Source organism: Lissotriton vulgaris, chromosome 12 (genome assembly GCF_964263255.1).
Source record: "Lissotriton vulgaris chromosome 12, aLisVul1.2, whole genome shotgun sequence".
Taxonomy (NCBI): domain Eukaryota; kingdom Metazoa; phylum Chordata; class Amphibia; order Caudata; family Salamandridae; genus Lissotriton; species Lissotriton vulgaris.
The window spans coordinates 349,062,421-349,087,167 of NC_141700.1; the positions used below are offsets into that span (position 1 = coordinate 349,062,421).

The 24,747-nt window shown below is 44.4% G+C and overlaps 2 protein-coding genes across 2 annotated transcripts in view; one reads left to right on the top strand and one right to left on the bottom strand.

Annotated features, from left to right (window-relative positions):
• VPS35 (VPS35 retromer complex component) overlaps nt 1-12,685 on the bottom strand; it is a 526,314-nt gene extending 513,629 nt beyond the window's left edge. The window contains exon 1 of the mRNA XM_086945112.1: nt 12,568-12,685. Coding sequence (XP_086801238.1) covers nt 12,568-12,570 — 3 coding nt within the window. The 5' untranslated portion in view covers nt 12,571-12,685. The remainder of the gene's footprint in view (nt 1-12,567) is intronic.
• Nucleotides 12,686-13,821: 1,136 nt separating this feature from the next.
• ORC6 (origin recognition complex subunit 6) overlaps nt 13,822-24,747 on the top strand; it is a 40,899-nt gene continuing 29,973 nt past the window's right edge. The window contains exon 1 of the mRNA XM_086945113.1: nt 13,822-13,975. Coding sequence (XP_086801239.1) covers nt 13,911-13,975 — 65 coding nt within the window. The 5' untranslated portion in view covers nt 13,822-13,910. The remainder of the gene's footprint in view (nt 13,976-24,747) is intronic.

The following is a 24,747-nucleotide window of genomic DNA, read 5'->3' on the forward strand; positions in this document are numbered from 1 at the left end:
CTACATGAGGATGTACACTTTGTCAAAGACACCAAGTATTCAGAGCATAGCACCCTAATATAAAGAAATCCAGTGGCACTTCCTAGATTGCAGAAGATGCTATGCACCACCTACAAATCTCTGCACCTTGCTCTGTCCTCCTAGTTGGAAGACAAACTTAGCATTACTAGAGTATCATAACTGACACTAGAAGTCCTGGAGTAAATAATACAAAACACTGAACCAAACCCTCATATGTCTGGCTACAAGACTCTGAAACAATCTGCCTGGGAATCTCAGACCTAATGACAACCCAACTGCCATCAAGAGAAACTTGAAGAGCCACCTAATCAAAGTTTATCTTTAATACTATATTTTCCATATTTCCCTGACAAACGCCCAGACCACCTAGCCGTTGATGTTATCCACATTATTATGTATCTGTCTCCTTCCTAAAATTCGGTGTATTCCTTGTTAATTATGAAGCGTGCAGCTTCCCATGTGGCTACGCACATGCTACATAAATACATTTGCTAACTGAATAAATAATGCCTTTGTTGCACGTATAGACTAGAAAAGAAACTGGTATATGTTTACAATCGATGTGTGATAAAGCATTGCAATTATAGAAAGTGTGTGGACTTATTGCATTGAAAGCTACTGTGGTATCTTCCACCTTCTTCACCCCCCAGCGTCTCCGCGTGTGATGGAGCTGCTCGCGGTGACATCGCTTAGAATGTCACCGCGACCAGCGTTCGAAGGCGAGCGCCGGGGGATCACTGTGTGGGAAGCTGCGTGAGCGTAGGCTGTGGCTGAGGTCGCAGTGCATATCTTTTCCTGAATAAATACTTGTGCTCAACCTACGTGACGACCTTGTCATCTGTGGCCGTCACTACACTGGCGACGAGGGAAAACACATTTGCGACCTCAACACGCTTGAAAGAAAGTAAAGTGATCAGCTGACCCCAGCAGAAAGAAGTATTCCCACGAAGATAAGGAGACAGCTGTGTGAGAAGTATCCGGAAGCAGCAGAGGCAGACCGCGTCGAAAGGAATCTTCAGGAGGAGGAGCAGCAGCGGGGTCGTGAGGTGAAGCGAAGTAAACAATTTTGTGGACTCCGCGGAAGAAGGAATGAGGAGGAAGGCGACTGCGGGTCAGTGAGTAATGCCACCCGTCAGTGCGAGCAAGAGCGAGGTGATGCCTGCCAGCCTTCCCAGCGCGCTGCACATAGATTGTGATTGTCGACCCTGAGGTATGTACTGGCGTCTGTGGTCATTTGAGCGTGTTAGGCGATTAGATGCGGTGGGTGTCTGGCAAGCGGAATAGTGAAGCACCTTCCGGCTCGACCCGAAAGCGAGAGACAGGCGCGCAACTCTCTCACCCAACAAAGAAATCAAGGGGGAGCTTGTGACAGGCAGTCACGGAAGCGCAGAGCTGTCACCTTTGACCTGACCTCTTACTCTAAAACAGTGCGGCGCATCCAGGGATAGTGCGAAGTGTTCTCACGGATAGAACTGGTTGGCAGGCGCTTTTCATCCCTCCTTGTGGCTTTGCCGATGATCGAGTATGCAAGGCACAGCTGTTTAGGATCAACGCAGCGAGGCGTTTGTAGTGAAAGGAGCTCTTCTACCACGTAATTGGCGTTTGATGCATGACATTGCCAGCAACCCTAGTCAGAGAATACGGAGTGTAACGCACGCACTGCCAAAAAGGAATGTGAGCATTGTCAGCTGTTGGAAGTCGTTCTAACAGGAATTAGTCTTAACACTGTGTTTCACTAACGCATTGAGGGGCATTTGAAAAAGGAGTTTTCTTTTCCTCTGTCACCACGGAGTGGTTCAACTTGGACTGTGCTGGCATAAAGAATAAGGAACAAGGTGTAGCGCACCTAGCGAATGCAGGAGTGACATTTTGAAGGGGGGAGTAACGTCTAATTGGTAGAGTCAGTGTTGTTCCCAGTCAGTCTTATGAAGAGTGCAGTTTGCTCCGGGGAGGGTGGGCTGCGCAGGGGAAATTGAACCCAGGAGCCTTATAAGAATTGTTCTTTTTCACTGTGGGCTACATATGGACTGCACAAAGTATGCATGGTTTAACTGTCCTGTAGCATAGAAATATTGAAGCCCACTCACCCAGGACTCGCCCAAACAGTTGCTGCAGGAGGGTTGTTAGAAAGCTGACACTAGGAGTGGAAGTATACTCGCATGTAATTTATGATAATTTCTGTTTTTGGTGCAGGAAAATTGTACCTTTTCTAAGGTTACTGTTAGTCCAGCCGGATTTGTACATTCTTATCTATGTGGTAAATTCTAAGATAACCCTGTGACTAATAACCATGCAGAGTGTGACGCCTCCACCATTTTTCTTGACCAACCCAGGGGATCCCACAATCCAGTGGAAAAAATGGAAAAAAGTGTTTTTGAATTACGCTACAGTATGTGGGCCTAACCTTGGTCTAGAAAGGAAAGTTGCATTGTTAGCCTATTACCTAGGTGCAGAAGGAGAGGAGGTTTTAGGCCATCTCCCAGACTTAGGGGCGCAAGAAGCAAGGGGGCTCAATGAGTTTGAAATAAGTCTGAAGAAGTTAGATTTGCATTATCTCCCCAACGCAAGCACAATCATGGAGAGATACCACTTTGGGAAAAGAGCACAGAAGGAAGGGGAGTCTATTGAAGATTTTGTTTCTGAGTTGAGGAAATTGGCAGCTACTTGCAAGTTCGGTGGGGCGAGTGAATAAAGAATTAGGGACCAATTTGTTTTGGCTTGCAGGATGGAGCGAGTGCGTGAAGAGTTATGGCTTAAAGATGACCCACCATTGAGGGAGGTTCTTATCATAGCCAAGCAGGTGGAGCACATGCTGCATTGTGTCAAGGAAATAAAGCAGGACGCAGGGGAAAAGAAGAACGATGACAAGACCAGTGTCAGTGAGGTGGTGACAGAATGTGAGGCAGTGTCAGTGATCAAACGCCAGAAGGTAACGGGAAAGGAACAGAAAGAGAGCAAACTGGGGGGGGATCGTTCAAGGGTACCTGCTAAAGGTGTGGCAAGCAAGGACACCTAGCTAACGACAAAGAGTGCCCCGCCCTCAGATTCACATGTAACAAGTGTGGTATGAAAGGCCATTTCAAGCAATACTGCAAGAGTGGGCAAGGGGTCAGTAGACAGAGTAGAGACAGGACGAATGTAGTGTGCGATGAAATTGTGGTGCAAGTAAAAGAGTTGCAAGTCTCAAGTCCCAATGACCCCATGTGTAAAGAAATAGTGGTGCAGATTGAAGAAGGTCAGATCAGCAGTCCTAAAGACTCCATAAAGGTAGGGGAAGTTGACCTAGAAGCACTGTTCGATTCCTGTTCTAGGATAACTATTATCAATGCAAAGGAGTTCTCTAGAGTGTCTAAAGGAGAAATAACCCTGAAGAAAATGGATTTGAGGCCTGGGGGGTATGCTGGTCGCCCCATCTCTATGAAAGGATATTTCCTAGGGAAAATTGAATACAGCAACAGGGCAACAGTGTCCAAGGTGTACGTGTCCACGGTAGGAGACAACATCTTGGGGTGGCAAGCACAGAAGGAGCTAGGAGTCTATCTTAATCCCAACAGCAATCCCCAGATCCTTATACAGGAGATACAAGAACACAAGGCTGACATAGTGACCGAGTTCAAAGGAGTGTTCAGAGAAGAACTTGGATGCCTAAAAAACTACTGTCACAAGATAAGGTTGAAAGAGAACGCCAAACCAGTTGTGGCTAAGGTCAGGAAACTCCCTATTGCCATCCAAGAAGAGGTGAAGTCCGAATTAGAGGAATTGTGCAAAGCTGGAATAATCGAACCGGTGGAAGCGACGGAATGGTTGGCACCCATCGTGGCCGCGAAGAAGAAGGATGGGTCGGTCCGGCTCTGTATCGACCTAAGGGCTTTGAACAAGGAGGTCGTGGTCGACCGATACCCCCTAACAAACATCACCCAAATGATGAGCATGCTAGAGGGAGCTAAGGTGTTTTCCACTCTCGATCTCACCTCGGCCTATTTCCAGATAAAACTACACGAAGAGTCACAGGAGCTCACAGCATTTGTGACACCGATGGGCGCATACAAGTTCAAAAGGATGCCTTTCGGGCTAGTCTCGGCGGCCGCCGTGTTCCAGAGAATCATGGGCAACATCTTGAAGGGCATCCCAGGAGTAATGTGTTACCAGGATGACGTTCTCATATTTGCCAAAAACCATGAAGAGCACGATAAGAGACTGAGATGCGTGCTAGGGAGGTTCCAGTCACAAGGACTTACAGTGAAGAAGGACAAATGTGTGTTTGGCTGTGCAGAGCTAGATTTCCTGGGGCACAAGGTGACAGCAGAAGGAATATGTCCCAAGACCGAACTGCAAAACACCATTGTAAACTTGGCGCCTCCCACGAACAAAGACGAAATCAAGTCATTCATGGGGATGTTGGAGTTCTACGGGAAATTCATAAGAAACCTGACAGGAAGGACCTACGCCATCAGGCTACTTCTGAAGAAGGAGACTGAATTCAACTGGAGTCAGGAGTGCCAGAGGGAGTTCGAAGACATAAGGAGGGCACTTGCAGAGGCCCCCAGCTTGAAGTCATATATACCCAACCGGGCGACGGTAGTCACCACCGATGCTAGTGCCAAGGGACTGGGAGCAGTCCTCACCCAAGTAGGCAAGGAAGGAGAAGAAACCATAGCGTTTGCCTCGAGGTCACTTCAGAAGTCCGAGAACAACTACTCGGTAATCGAGAAAGAGGCCCTAGCAGTATCCTGGGCGGTGGGGAAGTTCAGAGACTTCCTGTGGGGAACTCAGTTCACTCTTCGTACCGACCACAAGCCGTTGGTGGAAGTATTCAGCAAGAAAGGTCTAGATGGCATCTCCAGCAGGATAAGACGGTGGGTGGTCAGCCTCCAAGAATACACATTCGGCGTCGAGTACGTCCCAGGAACACGGAATTTGGCAGCAGACTGTCTGTCAAGACTCGTCAGTGAAAATGAGGCGAGGGAGAAGCAAAAGAAGATGGATGGAGAAGAGGATGAACTTCAGATGGAGAACGTCTGCACCATCCAGAGAGCGTTGGGAGAGGAAACATGGAGAAAGGCGTTGGAAGAGGACAAGACACTGGAGGAGGTAGGCAAAAGAATATAAAGCAGATGGAAGAACGAAGACAAACGAGAAGAAAACCTACGGCCATACTGGGCTGTTAAGGATGAGTTGTCTATAGTAGACGAATGCCTATTCAGGGGGACGAGGCTTGTACCGCCTGTATCAGTGAGAAACAACTTGGTCGAGATAGCTCACGAAGGGCATCTCGGTATCACCAAGACTAAACAAAGACTCAGGGAGAGCTATTGGTGGCCGAACATGGATCTAGTCACGGAAAGGAGAATCAGAGACTGCGTCCCGTGCAGTAACAGTGACAAAGTCCTGAAGCAGATGACGCCCCCATGGTATGTAGGCCGCCACCGTCAGGACCATGGGAAGAGTTGGCGCTAGACATCGTAGGCCCAATGTCTGGAGAACAGCGTACGCCTTACATCGTCGTGCTGATGGATTTGTACTCTAGGTGTCCGGAGATGAAGTTTGTGAGTGAAGTCACGACCAGGACAGTCATCGGGTTCCTGGAAGAAGTGTTCATCAGGGAAGGGCTGCCCAGCAACATCCTCACGGATAATGGTGTACAACTATGTTCGAAAGAAATGGAAGACTTCCTCGTGGAGAGAGGCATCAAACACAAACGCTGCGCCTTGTACCACCCCGAAACCAACGGCATGGTTGAGCGTTTCAACAAAACCCTCAAGGAGAGCATCCAGTTAGCCAAAGCTAGTGGTATAAGCTGGAAGGCGGTTAGAAGCATACAGGTTCACACCGCACCAGACGACGGGAGTCACCCCATTCGAACTGCTCCGTGCAAGGATACCCAACACTAAGCTGTCCCCAGGGTGGATGGAGTGGCACAAGGGGTGGTTAGACCAAGCCAAAAGAGCGGAAAGCTTGAAGAAGCAAGAAGAAGCCATGAAAAAAAGAAAAGAACGATATGACCAGTTCAAGGCCACACGGGAGGCCGAATTCAAAGTAGGGGACAGCATCAAGATCAGAACCCCCACTGGGAGAGCAAATTGGTCAGGGTACAGTAGTCCTACCAAAATCACAAAGCTATTCAAGAATGCGGTCAAGACTCAAGAGGGAAAGATATGGAACTTAGGGAGAGTAGCGTGGTTCCACCCACCAGGGAATGACTCCGAGAGTGAAAGGGGGGGTGAGGGTGATGCAAGGCAGGACCGAGGTCCCAACACTAAGAAGCCAATGTCAGTTCCTCACCCTGGGGGTAGGTCTAACAGGAGGGTGACCAGACCCCCCAGACATTTCGATCAGTACATCATGATGTAGCCCCTGCTTCTCTGCCATTTTTGTGTTACTCCTCCTAGCAGGACTATGACCAGCCTTTTTGAACATTCCGGTCAGGACTTGACCGTCCTTCCTGTTGCCAGTTGTTCATTCATTGTTCCATGTTTCATTTCCGCAGGGGAGGGGGATGTGTTGTATCTTCCACCTTCTTCACCCCCCGGCGTCTCCGCGTGTGATGGAGCTGCTCGCGGTGACATCACTTAGAATGTCACCGCGACCAGCGTTCCAAGGCGAGCGCCGGGGGATCACTGTGTGGGAAGCTGCATGAGCGTAGGCTGTGGCTGAGGTCGCAGTGCATATCTTTTACTGAATAAATACTTGTGCTCAACCTACGTGACGTCCTTGTCATCTGTGGCCGTCACTACAGCTACGCAGCAGGAAAAAAACGTCACTCAACTAACTGGTAACAAAGGGTGAGTGACATGTAGAAATCAGGGATGGAAATATCAGGTGTTACATGCATAATTAGAGGTCAGGAGCCAATCTGGAAATGTACATTAATTTATCTATCTACTTGTCATTCATAAAGCATAAACACTCACTTTCAACAGGATCCTGGCACAGGCAAACAACTTAAAAAAGAGAGTACACATGGGTAATTATGTGGGTGGCCATGTGCCGAGGCAAACATACAGATATTGCTTCAGCAGATGCCTGTGATGGAATCGCTGAAAGACAATATAAAAGAGACCAACGTGTGTGCAGGTCCATAAAGTCATTTTTGGTGCAGAGAGCAGTGAATATATTACATACAAAAAGCATTCACTTTAAATTACAAAGGTTATCACAAATGAAAATACTGAAATAATGAACATGCAAGAAAACATGTTAAAGGCCACTTACAAACTGGGGATCTCTACCCATATTCTTGCACACCATAATGCTGAGTCTAATTTTTAAACAGTAAGGCAGGCGGATATTAATGCCACAACAAATGAATCACTATATAAAAAACGGGTTACTTTACTATTATTATTTTTAACAATATTTTTAACCATTTTGTATATGTATAGCATACTTTTATGATTTTAATTAATCGAATAAAGTGGTTCGAACTTGAACTACTATTATTATTCATAATCCATAATCCCACTGCAATCCCTTATACACTAATCCCTAGACTGCTGTAGATTGCTTGGCGTCCGAGCCACAAATAATGTTTCCAGTAAGAACCAGCTGAGAAGACTTCAGTATTTACTGGCTATGCAAGTTGTACTCCATTTCGATTTAAGCTCCTTGGACCACCGGATAACTTGCTAACATATATTATTCCCCACTAAGTGGAAAGCTAACGGCGATGGGTGCGTTATGCCTCCGTGATTTGTGCCAGGTTTTACCTGACAAATTGTGAAGGAAAAAAACTCATTGTGCACTTTTACTGTGTCGAGAATACAAACACCATTCAGGGGTGCATAAAAGTTTGTGTCAAACTCACGATGTGCGGCCCCTCATAAGGAATTACTTAGTATTCTTCTTTATCCTATAACACCAATTCTTCCACAAAGCAAGCCCTCATAAGAATCCACCAGTCACGTGTAAATACAGCTTGTGCACAACCAAACCGTAGGCTACTCACATTACGAAGTTGTGGCTCCAAGTCTACATTGTAAGTTTTTTGTGGGCCGCATCTTTAAAAGCACTTCACAATATTTTCTAGGATCATGACTCCGATAGTAACCCCAAATTCATTGTAAAGCATAACAAATATCATCCATAGGCCACACAAATAATCAGGTTGATCAGTTTAACACTAAACTGCTGCTTAAGTACAAGATGAGTCAGATAAACAAAACATTGAGATGTAATTTGGTAAGTGTTTATAAATAGCAAGGCATCCCCCTAAAAAGGAAAGGAAACTAGAAAGGTCAGGGAGCAGGGGGAAAAAACACAATCAAAAAGGGTTACAACAGGAACAATCCCTCATGACCTACATTTTTTTAACCAGTGGCTTCTAAAAGCTCAAAACACGGGGCACAATAATATCCTCCACACAGAATAATTGTTCATTCTTTACATATATTATTTGTTTTTTTCTTTTTTATCTTTTATATCAGTGGTTCCCAAACCTTTGACTCCTGAGGACCCCTATTGAGTCACTATTGGAAGCCAAGGACCCCCAAACAATTTTGTATGATTTAAATTTCAAACATTAAAACAGTAGTTTGAAAAAAGTAAACACACACTTGTGGACACCAAACAAATAATGGAATCACTAAGGATTTGAATGTTTTATATAGAAAGAATTATCAAAATCAAAATCTTTTAATGGGATGGTTAGTGCTGCATCTGGGCAACTAACTTTTCAATATTTGGTTCTATTTCTCAGTATGAGGCTCCTGCCAGGGCCAGACTGGAAACCCAAATACGCCCTGGCAAATGTTGTCAGACCAGTCCCAGTACTTAGAGCAGCGAGTGAGTCTGGCCAAAGCAAACTTTGGGGGGCTCTCCCACCAAGGAGATTTGGGAAAAAATTGTGCATTCTGCAACACATTTGTCATTATATATTGAATTTGCTTTTAAAGCATAGTAAATGATGACCTTACTATGCACCAATACAACAATCTTTTCGGGACTCTTTTGTGAATGCCTTACTATCACTCTCTAACAGTGCCTCTCTTCTCTCAGTAGCCCCTCTGTCACATGTATTTCATTTGTTTTACAGCATCTCCCATACTGAGCACTTTACATCACACACATACAGAGACAATGAATCGTACGTGTGTAAATCAGTGAATAGAAAATGTTAGGTTATATAAGGTAAAAGGGACTTTAAGGTGTAGAATTCATGTCACCCATACTGGTGAGCATTTTTTAAGGAGTGGTTGGTCTGGAGAAGCACAAAATCTTGACACAGAATGTAACATAGGGGTTAGCTTTGACTTTAATTAGAACAGTTTAATTCTACCCAAACAAACCTTTTTGGCAAAATGAGGATTATGAAAGACCGGGGGGAAAAGTTAGCATACTAACTTGTACCATGCAGTTTGCATGCAGCGCTTTGATTGCAGCTCATAGCTTCAGGTGCTAGATTATGATTGTAACTCAAACTGCACAGTAACAAAAGAATCTCTGACAAAAGCAGTAACCCACTGAGCTATGCGCATAAACTACTTTTTTTAATGCATGGTACACATTCTTTGCAGCAGGAATAGTAACCCTCTGTGCTCTCTTAGATGAGTCAACCCTGCTACTGAACAAAACATGCATCCCTCTCCAGCAGGTCCAGTAACCACTGGATGTTATCTTGACACTTTTATAGTTGCCGGAAAACTACAGATTATTCATGGAACTTTGAAGTGCTTTTAAAACTGTTGCTTGCGGACCCACTGGGAATGTGTCATGGACCCCTAGGGGTTCGAGGACCACAGTTTGGGAAACACTGGTTTAGAGTAAAGTGGCATAGAGTGCACTGGAATAAAGTGGGCTGGTGCAGAGTATAGTGCAGTGGCGTAGGGTAGTGATGCAGAGAAGAGAACTGTGACATAGGTTGTAGTGGTATAGACTAAAGTACTGTGCAGGGTAGGGGGGTGGGAAAGAAAAGAAGCTACATGGAAGGGGGATGAGTGGGAGGGAATAGAAGCTTCATGGATGGGGATATCTGTGACGGACTGAAAACACAAGCACTGTCATACAGTGCTTGAACACAAGGAAAAAGTAGCTCCAAAAACAGGACTAGTGGAAGAATACAAGCACTTGGTCTATGCTCCAGGGGAGTGCCAAACACAAGAAGAGGACATGACATGCATGTCTTGGCAAACAAGGGCAAAGGAAACCAGAGTGACGCTGAAGCTAACAAATGGTATTGGCAAGCTGTAAGCCCACTGTGTATAAACAACATATCTTGCAGAGATATTCAATGCCCTGTCTAGGTAAAACCTAAAAAAAATTATGGCCAACGTCTGCTGTAAGAGACTTGCCTACTCAACATGCAGCTACTCTCCACCTATATCAGTAATACTGGCCAATACAGAGAGAGTTATCTTGTATTGCAAAGAGAACTATGTCTGGTGATTCATATTCCAGATGATAAACAGTGAAGTCTGGACTCCAAAGTAAGTAGGAAACACAAGCACTCAAGAGTTATTGGAAGCGGAGATGTAGGAAGCGCATTTTTTGTTGTGGCCGCGGGAACTCAAGCAACTGGGATTCAACTCTTGGTTTTTTCACTTGTGCAATTTTATTCATTTTGAGGAACCTGTCAGACTCTGCAGTGAGTCAACCTCGCCCAATTCAGTCAGTGGTTCCCTCCTATGAATGAATGTGGCCAGCAGGGGCTTGCTCCTAGGAGGCCCACTAAGGTTGCCACCTGGCTGTCTTTTCTTTATGGCATGACCAGTATTTTAATTTCTGGCTGGTAGAAAAATGTATAAAAACAACTGAAGTCAGTAATTTTTTGTCTTATCAGTGCATACTTAAAACATCACTTTAAAATGTGCTGGAGAGCTACCTTAATGATCCTTGACTGATAGTTAAAATAAATAAAGGCAGAAAAGCAGTGTTAAAAATGAATATGGATGACCTTATATAGAAATCTATTTTGGAATCATGGCCGGGACTGTATAGAGCTTGCAAACATTAATCAATGGATGTCTTTTTTCTCTGGAAAAGGTGGCAGACTGAAGGCACACACAAACACATACAAAAACAACAGGGAGGTAAAGTCAAGTGTGCGAGGGTGCAGGGACACTGGCATCTGGACACGGTATCTGAGATATGTGGGAAGGAAGACAGATCTTGACACTTGGATGCACAAAAATACAATGCAAAGGCAGAGTTCCATGTTATGGCCTCAAAACAATATAACATGACATGAGGCAATACGGCTGAGTGTCTCATGCAATGTCTGTGGAAATGTCTCGACTTTTCTAAAAGCAACAAAGCTCCTGCAGTGCGACTGTGTCTCTTTACACAGATTAAGACACAGGATCCAGGTTGAATACTATTGGTTGCAACTGCTACAAATGACAACAACGTGGCACGAACTATATAAGTAGGCCTGTGCAAAATTCCTGTAATTTCATGTAGTGTAATTATACATAATGTTGGCAAAATTACCTCAAACACCACATAATTACACTTAATGTAATTATTGTACTGCAAAATGGATGTAGAGTTGAGAATGGTTTGAGTATGTGTGAGGATGTATTGAATTAATGTTACATTATTTTATTGTATATGATCTGAATAGTGTTAAAATTATTTGTATCTCAGGTACAGCACTATTTGTTAGATGATACCAGTTACAGTTTTGTAATGGAAAATATATGTATATATCTAAGACAATGTTTATATGACATGGAATACTAAAAGATAAAAAAGAAATAAAGTATGTAAAGAATTAACAATTATTCTGTGTGGAGAATATTATTGTGCCCCGTGTTTTGAGCTTTTAGAAGCCACTGGTTAAAGACATTTAGGTCGTGAGGGATTGTTACTGTTGTAACTTTGTTTGATTTGGTAAGTGTTTAACAGTTAAACGTTATATAGCATATTATTCACTCCCCATTCACCGATTAAAGGAAGCGGACCTAGTGCCCCTAGGCTGCCAAGTGAAGCTCTCATAGAGGGCACGCCTTTTTAAATTATTTTTTTAAAGGGAAGGATGGATGGGCGGGGTGGTTCTGAAAACTATTAATACAGTGAGAGGAAGGCAAAACTTGTGTCACCACGGGGGCCATTTAAGTTTGGCGAAATCTTCATATCAAGTTAATATTACCGCGTAATCCGAGTTTGAGTGAGAATTAGACACCAAAAGAGAAGCTGGGTATTTCGGAAAGAGAGCTGGGTCGGGAGACTGAGTGGTTTAGGCAGAATGCTACTGTACTTCTTTTAATAAACCGCTTGCGCTCTATTAATATGCTAGCTTAACCGCTACGAATAGGAAGGGGAAGGGTGGATGATTGGAGGAAGAAAAGGTTGGGTAAGAGAATGGGCATCGTTCCAGAAAAAAAAGCTGGGTCTTTGAAGTGGGGTAAAGTAAAAAGCAGGGTCCCTCGCCAGTGATGGATTGTGAGAGGCAGGTGAAGGTTCCTGGGACAGGCCAGTGTTAAATGCATGCGAAAGCTTGGGTAAGAGAAAAACAGCTTGATGTAGAAATACGAGCCCCGGCTGCAGGCAGAACCAGCTGGTGACCCAAGTGCCCCCAGACCCAGTTTCCTTCAGTTACACCCCACTTACCATGATGGGACCCGTCAGAAGACACAGCTACAGCCACTGGGATCATGTGACTGCCGCCCCGCCCAAAAACTGACGTACACTCTCATTGGACAAAGTCTGACATGACTCCTAGAAACGCATCCTTCCATTGGATAGGGAGACGCTTGTGTCATTTCCAACAGAAACGCGTCTTCCAATTGGAAGGTCATACAAACCAGCTGCTCCACCAAATAGGGGCGCTTTAATTTGGTTTACAGTTGCAGTGAGTCTGTACTTGGAAGGGTAATATAATTATTGAGATAACACAAGTGACAACCAATACCAACAAATATGGAAAATGCAAAAAAAATGTAAAAACAAAATCTAACTAAAATAATTGTGCGAATAGAACAGATGCTTAATATCATACAAACGGGCTGCTTTACGTTCTTATGCAATCTTTACCACTTATATGCCCTCTAAGAATTGCGAAAAACGTTGACTTTGTTCCAAATTTCTGGAGGTATTGCGCTGTATACGAAATTCCCATAGTAATTTCGGCAACACTATAAGTGCTCACTACTTCAAGATGGCAGCTATGTTCGTTTACAGCACCGGCTGGTCCGTGCTTTTCTCTTTTACATTACTTGCCACTAATAGAGGAGCACTATTTCGACATACTAAACAAACATTGGCAAGCCTATAGGTCTGCCAATTGCATAACTGAACCTGTTTATGTACTGACCCGAAAATGAATGATTTATGATGGGAGGGTGGTAAGGTAGAAAATACAGTGTTTGCTACATCAGTGCTAAAGTAGCTCCATCTGAAATGGCAGCGCGCTGAGCCTTTCTTGAGTTGAGAGATGTGCTTCTCTATAGTTATTTGCCTAGTGCCGTTTATCGATAGAAACACGACACCGTTCTCGTAAGACAAAAAGTAGCTTTGAACTTGCAATTTTGCACCGCATAAGAAGACATAATCCTAATATATATATACATACATATATATATATATATATATATATATATATATATATATATATATATGTATAATTTTTTCATTAAACAGAGATTTTCCCAGAGTTTCGGACCCTATGCGTTCTTTCTCAGGTGGAGGAATGTTGTTACATAATAAAATAGATAGATATAGAGATATGTAAAGCTATATTAGTACTCTGTTAATTACTTAACTGTGTTGAATTGAAGTTCAACATGGCCACCAAGTTCCCATTATGTATTTTGGAGACATCGGACTTGTCCTTTTTTTATGTTGCTGAATTGAATTGAATTGACATTAGAGTGACAAATAACCAATAAGAACCGAGGCTCTAGAATTTCCCGCGAAACAGTTTAACCTTTGGTAGGACGAAAAAGAAACGCAGAATGGATCCAGAAACTTTGCGGCGATTGGCCCCTAAAGCGGGCATTAATGCGGCCCCTGTTATCAGGTATTGGAACGGGAGTTGTATCTTCCGATACAGTATAGCTGGAAAAGTCAGTAAATATAATGGGGACGTGAGTTAGGGTCTTGGCTTTACTCGCTAGATGTCAAAATAGGAGCTGAACCAGGTAAAGAATGCTCAGTATCAATAGCATGAGAACATTTTTTTAATACTTACAAGTGTTTCAACTTAGAAGCGTTAGGGTATATTATTGCACTTAGTGCGGGAATTGGATATAAATTATTCCCGGGACCCATAAATTAGGGAATGTTAATACAGTTCAGCAGCTTTTAACCCAAAATCGTTATTCATAATCTGAAGAAATTCTTCAAGTCCATGAACGCTCGTTTTCCTTTGAAAAAATAATTCTTTATTGAAAGTGATGAGTAAATCAAGCAGATAAAAATGTGTATTCATAATCCATTAGCCGACGCGTTTCGTCCCTCAAAGGGACTTCTTCAATTCTCTAAAATTAGATCAGGATGTACATTCACAATCGAAAATATGTATGTCAGCAATTGGTTCTTGTGACAAAGGGGAACATTTCTTTGTAGTCCTCCAAAGTGAAGGCACGGTGGCCAGTAACAAACGTCTCAACGTCTCATACTTCCCAGCACTGATGATTACACTTATTCATATTTATTGAAAAAAAATTCTAAACTAGTATTTGGAGCAATTCAAAATCGAGTTACCCTCTAAGAATGGACTGTCGACTTTGCCGGATGCCAGTAGGTTTATTTGTTTGTAATACCCCCTTATAAAAAAGCCAATATTATTCTGAATGGAGCGGCATTTTAAATAATGAGTTAGCATTTATTTTTCTATAGTTCATCCTTTCTGCTAAATTACTTCTAAGGTTTCTCAAACTTGCTTGTCAAGGAAAGAAGTAAAGTGGTTTTCCAGGGATTACGGAATTTGAATAAACGGGAAAGTTAAGATTTCTCATAATGTGCGGCGAGGGTACTTTATCTCATATAGATCATGAGTGATAGCTGTCTTATGTGAAGCTTGAGCCTGGGTGATCTGCTTTCCTTAATCTCATTCTGTGGCATCAAGGATGCTGATCCACAGCAAACTAAAGTTTAAACCCCACCTCCCAAATCCAGATTTGTGCCCTGTGCCATTACTGTAACTTCCATAGTTAAGGAATGCCCAACTCTATATTTGCCTTACAGTCACTCTATGACTTGTAAAATTCTATACACTTAATGCATACTTTATATGAATGAATGAATATATCTTTATTCGGTAAAAAAATTCACCATAAAAGAGTAACATTTCCAACAATTATACATACAATCCATTAAAAGGTAAGAACAATAGTTAAAACCTACACAGTGAAATTTCTGATTAAAATGGAACCATTACATGATTACTGTACATTAGATGTTACTATAGGCCCAATTCCAACTTTCTAAACAATACATTGTTAGCTAGGTGCTGAAAATACAACTGGCTATACTAACTCAGCTTTGCATAGGGCCAAGGGCCAGCAGTTGTCGTCTATTATTCAGGGCGGGGTTTGCTGTTTTAACCTCCTGATGCGGGTCAGCCATGCACTGCCCAGAAATTTAGCCACCCCGCAAACCATAACAGTTGAAGTTGGGTCAGTGGTGAGAACTCGTAAAGCCATTCGATGGCACCTCAAACCCAACCCCTTGCATACTGGTTTCAGCCATATCTTCCTAGCAGTTTTATATGCGGGGCAGGCAAACAGTAAGTGCGCCACAGTCTCCTTCGGGGCCGCGCACCCAGGGCATTTCCGCGAAGGTCCATCAACAGTAGACCACCCCGAGGTATAATCATATACCGGGAGGGTCCCATACCTTAACTTTAAATAAAGGGCTCTGTCTAAAGGCTTAGTTATAAGGTCGAGGAAAGGTTCCAACTTCCTGGTCCACTTAACCTTTAAAAACCGCTCGGTGAGTGGACCCCCAGCCCCACTGCGTATTGACTCAGCCTGTACCCACTCCCAGTATATCTTCTTGATCGCTGGTTTGGGAGGTGGCATTTGGCTCTCCCATACATCCCTTAGGCCCAGTTGCATCACCAGCTGCCTCAAGTTGTAAAGCCACCTGATCTTGTTACCGGTGTCTAACAATATTAATTCATCCAATACGGCAGCATAGTTGGCGAGCTCCTCGGTCCTTCGCAGCCTCACCCAAAACAATAAGGGGCGCAACCGCACTAGATCTTTAATGGGTCTCCTACCTAGGTCGAGTCGCAGGGGGATTAACGGAGTGGAAACGGGAAGAGCCACCAAATCCCTAAAGAACTTGTTTTCCGCTGTTACTAACTCTGACACATTTTCAAACCCCCACAGCTCGGAGCCATATAGTGCAGACGGGAGTATCTGGCCCTCATAGATCGCCATAACTGGGGCCACAGGTTTGCTTGTTGATTCCCGATGCTCCCTCAGAGTCACCCCTGACACTCTTTTATGGCTAAGTACATTTTAGCCAGGTGGTCCTTCCAACTCATCCGACTATTGACCCTTACCCCCAAATAGTTGAATGATTCCACCAACTCCAAGGGTGCCCCGTTAAGTGTAAGATTGTTTCTGAATCTTTTAGAGGGTGAAAAGGCCATGAGTTTAGTTTTTGAGGTATTGATGGTAAGTCCTCTATCTATACAAAAGATGCTAAAGCGATTTAAAAGCCTTTGGAGTCCCACCGGGGATTTGGAGATCAATAAGGTGTCATCCGCGAAGAGTAGAGTGGGGATTCGTTCCCCCGCCAGAGATGGTGCGTCGGCCTCTTCCCCTCTCAGATTATCCACCACCCCATTCACCAACAGGGAGAAGAGGGTCGGTGCCATGACATATCCCTGTCGCACTCCCCACCTCACGGGCACCCTTTCAGTTAACTGACCCTGAGACCCCCATCTGATCCTCGCGTAATTCCCCTCATGGAGCCATACAATGAAGCTCAGAAGAGGCCCCGGGAAGCCCATCTTTTCTAATGTCTCCCACAGCCTTGCTCGAGGGACCAGGTCGAAAGCCATCCTGAGATCTATGAAAGCCATATAGAGACTACCTCTATTGATGGTAACTGACTTCCAGTAGATCCCAAAAAAGCGGAAGACCTGGTCCATCGTCCCCACCCTCTGTCGAAAACCTGCTTGGAGGTGGGAGAGGATGTGTTCCTCTTCCATCCAGGCTCCAACCCTTGAGATGATGGCCCTGCCTACCACTTTCTGAATCACATCTATCAGACTGATGGGTCTGTAATTGGCAGGGTCCTCTCTATCCCCTTTTTTAAACACCGTAACCACCTCAGCGCCCTTCCAAGAGTCGGGCACAGGGTGCCCCCTGGCGATGTAATTCATTATGAGGGCAATTAATTCTGCCCAAGCCTTGGGTTCCTTTATCAGAAGGTCCCCCGGAATCCCATCTGGGCCTGCCGCCTTCTTCGGGGTCAGACGTCTAATTGCCGCTAGTACTTCCAAGGGCAGAAATGGATCTCGAGCTCCCTTGTATATCCCCCTTCTCCACCCGTGTCTACCATTAAAGGAAGGTCAGCTTCATTTCCTCCATATACTGCAGAAAAGTGGTCGACCCATTGCTTACTTGTTATATGGATGGCTAGTGGTTGTGAACTCTGTTGTCTAGATTTGTTAATTAGGTCCCAGAATAACCTTGAGTTCCTCGTGGAGACCGCCCCATTTAGATCCTGCCAATGTTTTTCTTCCCATTCTCGTTTGGCAGCTGCTACAACCCTCGAATAATCCTTCCTAGCCGCTCTAACTAGTGAGGGATCTTTTTTGAGCAGGGCAGCTGCTAACTGTTTCCTTTTACCCTTGCACTGAGCATTGTACCAGGGATTGGTGGAGATGGGAGGTATATTGTTGGCTTTAAAACTATTCCCTTTTAAAAAATATTGGCTCACCTGCTCTATTGTATTCTTGTAGCCTATTTCTAAGGCGATTGGTAACTCTAGTGCACTTCTCAGTTCCTGTTCCGGTGCTGACAGGTCCAGGGTCAGATCTTCCACAAGGGATTTTATGCTCCCCAGTTGATCTTCCTTTAATTGGGCCTTGTCCCATTTCAGCCTACGATTACTATTATAGGGGACCACCTCTTTGGTCAGCCTCAGGGGAGCACATAACTCCCACCCCCCCCCCCCCTTAACGTTGCCCCACCTAAGCTTTGTACAAAGGGGGTTGTGGTCACTGTCCTGTGTAGCCACCACCTCCATATCTAAAAGGTATTTCCAGAGTCTGACGTCTAATAGGATATAATCTATTCTAGATGGGCCACTAAGCCTATTGAATGTCATTGCACCATCCCTATCTGAATTGGTCCTACCATTGAGTGCTCTTAAGTTGTGTTCCCTGGTTAGGGCGTTGATTTGGATTGCCCTTGCTGACCATTTTCGGATAGGGGGTAATGACAAGGCTGGAATGGACCATCTAGAATCTTCTCCCTCGGTGCCCAGGGGATCGTCCCCACTCAGAGGCTCAAATGTACAATTAAAATCCCCACCCACAATGATTTTTGCCGAGTGTGGACACCTCGCTAATGCTAAATCCAAACTTGTTAGTGTTTCTGAGGATGTGTCCCTCTAGCATAAACATTAAATAGTTCCAACCTAATCCCCTCAGCCAATCCCCTACAAGAGAGGTGTAGGAGATCCCTACACACAGAGTTATAGGTGGCAACATCCCAGTTCAGATCAATTTTGATCCAAACCAGTAGTCCTCCCGCTGGTCTACCCTTCCCACCACTTACTGCAGGGGCAGAATATGTAGTATATCCTGATTTGTATAAAGGGTGCAGGCTCCAAGTTTCCTGGATCATGAGTGATAGCTGTCTTATGTGAAGCTTGAGCCTGGGTGATCTGCTTTCCTTTATCTCATTCTGTGGCATCAAGGATGCTGATCCACAGCAAACTAAAGTTTAAACCCCACCTCCCAAATCCAGATTTGTGCCCTGTGCCATTACTGTAACTTCCATAGTTAAGGAATGCCCAACTCTATATTTGCCTTACAGTCACTCTGACTTGTAAAATTTTATACACTTAAAGCATACTTTATATACATTAAAGGGATGTGGAATTCTTAACGCCTGAAGTCCAAGGAATAATGTTTAGGGTCAAGAACAACATATATTTTCATGTTTCGTTTTTTTCTTCCAAGTAGGCATTAAGCCCAACCCCCTGCAGCACAAATTGTTTGGAAGCCAGTCTGTAGTAACTTGTGAAAGAGGATTGCTTCATTTCAAAATAAAATGTAAAAAAAAATAAAGTACTACTTGGGGGAGGGGCGGAAACGTCTGAGCTATTGTTCAACTTTAAGTACCATTTCTCTAGGAAAACATCTTCCACGAATGACAATATTAAAAAACATGGGTCACAATGGTGAATTTGTGTAAAACAATTAAAGACCGCATGGAAATATCTTGGGGGGGGGGGGGGGGGGGCATTTGGTATAGTGCACCAGCAAGTATGTCTTTGAAGTTGTGCAGGTGTACAACTTTCAGGTGGTCATAAGAGTTCAGAGAAGTAGGGCATGACATCGTATTCTTCTCAAACTTTTCTGATTACCATCTTGGCATGTGCAAATATATTCATATGTATATTTGCTCATGTTACAATCCTGTGCACGTTTAATATTCACTTTCCCTAAACCTCCTCTCACTTACCTACCCCGTGACAGAGGTTTACTCCTGCCCTTGTCAGGAGTACATTTCCAACTTTCTTCAGTGTGGGGAGAGATTGGAGAGGGGTTGGTGCAGTGCCTAAAACGTGTAGGTTTATGGTTGTGCACTCATTGACAGTGTATCCGATCCCTGAAACTACTAATTCCTTTCTACTTCCAGCCTTTGTATCCACTTTTGTTGAAAGGTACACACAGGCCTTACCTATATTTGGACTGTCAGCAAGTATTCCACTGCCAGTAATTTTATCAATTCATTCAAAAGTACCAGATATCCTGGGCCTGAATTGACAAGAAGTCTGGATCAGACACTGTCGAGTGGTTGACTGCCAGCATGCTGTCCACCCTCAACAAGATGCAGCACATGACCCAAGTATTTCAAAAGATTCTTGACTCCAAATGAATCTACCCAGTGCACCATACAGTTGATGTGTAACTGTAAGTCTTTAGCTGACTGTTTTTTTTCTCCTGTAGGCAACGCACAGCAGTGGGCTTAATTGGCTAACCTTCTGGCATCAGACTATATCACAGTGTGCAGGGTTAAACCAAAGATGTCTTTCACCGTTCAAGCTTTCACTGGTTCTAAAAGACCCTAAACAGAAGGGCCCACTCATAAACACTGTAATCTATTGTTTCCACGACTCTGAAGATATTGTTCCGATTCTAAGTTGTCATGTTTATGCAGTTGTCAGAAACTAATCCCTACTTGTTCATTCAAGAAGATTTCTAGTGCCCTCTGAGTTAGCTGGCACACACAGCTAACTCAAATTAAATTAAATTTAATGTACTTGATAGAGACATACTGTACTCAGTCCTATGTCGAATCTATAGTGTATATTATTCCAATGCGCAGAGCCTATCGGGGATATAGGAACTACACTACAACAGGCTTGCCTTATGCGCATCCAATGCATGTCCATGCTGCAGCTACAAGGTGCCATGATGTTTCTTGTGGTGATTGGAAAGAAGTCCTCTTGCTTGACTTCTTCTTTTAAAGACAGTTTTGGTGGGGAGAAAAACAGTAATGTCACTTCCTGTTCAGATGGATGGTGGGAATTCCAGTGATGTCCCTTCCTATCCATATGGGTGATTGGCAATTCAGTGAAGTCTCTTCCTGTGAAGGTGGATGGTGGAGGATCCAGTGATATCACTTCCTGTGCTGATGGGTGGTGGGAAATGAAGTACTTTTGCATGGCCTTTTCTTTTAAAAAACTGTTTTGGCTGGAAAAAACAGTAATGTCCCTTCCTGTCCAGATGGATAATGGGAAATGTAATAATGTCACCCACTACCTGTCCAGTTGGATGATGGGAGATCTAGTGTATCACTAAATGCAATTATAGACCCAAAGTGCAATGCCAATGTGAGATTTTATTTCCATAGGGGCTCTGAATTGGCCCTCCTAGAGATGGTTTGGTTTTTTCACATTGCTGCGTCTCTAAGGAAGCAATCACAAAAGTGAGCATTGTAGTGCTCCTCTTGGGCACTGTAGTGTATGCAGTACATTTATGATGGGATGAACACTAAACCTGCTTGGGGGATAATTTCCTGTTTCGATTTAAAGTCTTACAATGAGTTTTGTCTCTGATTTAACAGATCACCAAGGTGGTTTTTTCTATGCTTTTATATTAGAGGCTACTCTAATAGTTGCTTTAATTTAAGGTATGAGGAGCATCTATACATTTAAAGTTTTTGTTTTAATTGGTAGTACATTATTGTACCACTAAGTGCCCTATTTTTAATTTGTAATATATTTGTTGGTTGGCGCTCTCCTGATGAGATCCATCGATTAGTTCCCTTTGGGTCGTAAAGTCAACAAACCCCTGTGGTTATCCTCTCTACAGAACTCAAGATATTGATACATTCATGTTGATGTTGGAACTCACTGTGGATAACTCATTGTAATTAGGATATATATATATATATGTATGTTCTTCTGCACTGACCACATTCTGCACCTTGTGCCGCTGTAAGAAACTGCTGCTATATATACTACACCAAAATGAGGTATAGTGTGTATAGAGTCAAAGTGTCCTGTTGTTTATTTCTGGAACCAAGCAAGCCTGGTACAGGTAAGCATTAAATACTTTTCAGTAATAAGTTACTGGATATAGAACAGTTTGAAAATGCAATCGAAATTGTACTTTGTTTGATTTACAGGGGAGCCATAGTATGCAACACTTAGCAAATACAGTACATTGGAATGAATAGGCTTTTTCAATTAATTGCAGGTAAGTTACTTTTACGTTACTTGTTCTAACTCGGTGCTGGATGCCTAGATTCAGCACTGGATCATTTCCTGTAAGCAAGTGAGTAAATGCGTTTCTTTGGTTTGTGCGATTTTTAAAGAATATTTTCCAATTTCAAAACTCCACACTTAGAAACTTTTTGGAGCTGGACATTGAAATGAATAGGCTATGTCAACAAATTGCAGGTAAGTCACTTTTACATTACTTTTTCTAACTCAGTGCTGAATCCCTAGATTCAGAACTGGTACATGTCCTGCAAAGAAGTGAGAAAATTACGTTTTGGCTATTTGTACGATTTTTAAAGAATATATTTACTTTTCAAACTCCATACTTAGTCGTTCTTGGAGGGAAAATTGTCAATATTATCCTATGGAGGAAAAACTGGTTATCGGTTTGCAGGTAAGTAAATGACTGTGGAAGTTAAGGTTCTGGGGTTAGACTCTGGAGGGGTGCGGGGTCTCCCGGGGTCAGTGATGCACTGCTATTGCACCCTCAGCAGCACTAGGGCGGCCGGTTTCAGAGTGTTGAGGCCCAATGTTATCCTGTGGAGGATAGGGGCTCTCCGGGTTGTGGCTGCTGGCAAACAGGCCACGAGGCTGTGGGAGCAAAGCACCTATGGTTTATATCTGGGCAAGTTGGGGGCCAAAGTAGCACCAAAGGTGCACCCTCAGCGGCACTAGGGCTGCAGGGTGCTGTTTTGAGGCCGGGTGCCCTATTGTTTCCATTGGAGAACCTCCAGGACAAAGAAATGCTGCAGGCTGGGAGACGAGATCTTCCAGGTGCGACCACCACTTTGGTTAGGCACCGCTGGTTTGGGCACACAAGGCCATGGGGCGTCTGATGCAGGGATGCCTTGGGATGTCAGATTTTCTTACCCGCTCTGGTTGCGGTGGGGGTCCTCTGGATTGAGGCTGCAGGCCTCGTCTGGAGGCTTGAGGCTTGAGGCATGTCAGGGGTCGCCGGATCTCAGGTCTGGATTGCTGGGGGGACCTCCTTGTGCTATTTTTTCACTCTAGCGCGGGCCGGGTCCGGTGGGTACAGAGTGGGCTGGATTCACGGTTTCTGGTTGGCAGCAGAAGCTACAGTTTGAACAAGTCCGGTGTTCACGGGAAATTCAGTCTTTGGAGTAAAAGGCAGGCAGGTTCTCCGGGGTTTTTGAGGTTGCTGGCTGCAGGACCCACCAGGATTTCGCAGGAGCAGGTTCGAGGGGTGACAGTGCTGGGGCCAAGTTAGTGGGCGTCGTCCTGTTAGCTGTGCACAGCTTTTCGTTCTTCTTATCTTGTGTTTTCTGGATCTGAGGAAGGAAGGTTCAGGGTGCCCCTAAATACTACATTTCGAGGCGTTACTGGTAGGTAAAGGGCAGGGAAAAATGGGTCCCTTCCCTGGGGTGGGTACACCCCCCTATTCTGCCACTCTCCAGTGGGAGGGGGCAGGAACCTGTCCCTGGTTGGCTGGGTCCTCCCATCCTCAAGAATGCGGGGACTCAAGGTTGTGCTTCACCTAACCTCCCCCGCCTTAGGGGTGGAGTTGGCAGAGGTGGGCACACCTCTCTTCCCCACTTGTTTTTCCCGCATGTTCTCCCGTCCAAAGTGAGGGGTAGAACCAGTGGGGACCAGTTGCTGAAAGCAGCAAATGGTCTGGAGAGGCTCACTAAGTCGGCATGCCTTTTAAAGCTTCTTCTTCATGAACCGTGCCCATCCTGGGGGAGGAGGCTTGGCACCTCGTCCCAGGATGTGCATTGTTTCAGCCCCCTGAGAGCAGCAAGCTCTTGACCCATGGGTCCAGAAACATGTCTGGTGGTGGCAGCCTAAGCAACCACTCAGTCAGGTCACTAGGAGTTGGTCGAGTTTCAGGGGGCATCGCTAAAATGCCCTCTGTTTTGCATTTTACATTAAATCCCACACTGGTTCCAGTGTGGGTTTAATGTGCTGAGAAGTTTGATACCAAACTTCCCAGTCTTCAGTGTAGCCATTATGGTACTGTGGAGTTCGTAATGACAAACTCCCAGCACCATATGCTCTTAATGGCAGCACTGCACTTACAGTGCCAAGGAATGGGCTTGGGCACTGTAGGGGTGCAGGGCTCATGCAACTGTTCCCTCACCACTGGCTTAGGGTACCCAGCTTGAGGGGTGACTGATGTATGCCAGGGCAGTGGTTTGTGGGCATGGCACACAGGGATGTGTGCCATTTCGACTCTTCACGTTGTCCTGCACCAAGACACGCAGCTTGAAAAGGCAGTATGTGAATGTCTGGGTACAGGCCCCTTAAGGGTGGCACAACAAGTGCTGCAGCCCTTAGAGGCCTTCTCTGGCCACAGTGCCCTGGGTACCTGTGGTACCATTTACCAGGGGCTGACATGTGACCAGAGATGCCAATTGGGTTAGTTTTGGGGAAGGAACACAGGCCCTGGGAACCTGATTGGCAGGGACCCAGGGCACACCAAGAAAAAGTGCATCAGTAGTCTGTCAAAAAGTGGGGGGGTTACTGCAACAGATACCCACTTTCCTACAGCCACCTTCACTGATTTTTCAATTAATGAAATCATTATGCTGTGAAAATAATATATCATGTTGGCATCATAGTTTAGGCCTCTAATTGCATTTATTGGTACACTACCACACCCACAGTAGATCAGGTACTAGTGGGGTGAGAGATCTGTCAAAAATGTGATCCACCGGACCATTGTGCATTTCTTCCACTGATTCTAAAACCTGGCATCTTCTAATAGGGCTACTTGCTTTTGAATGTCTTTCTTTTCTGGAGGTCAGATGTTGGAGGCTATAGTAGTGGATATGCCCTAAATAACTTTGCCATTGTGGAAACACCCAGAAGACCAAGAAAGTGTGCCACAAATATCTTTGATTTGAAAGTTGC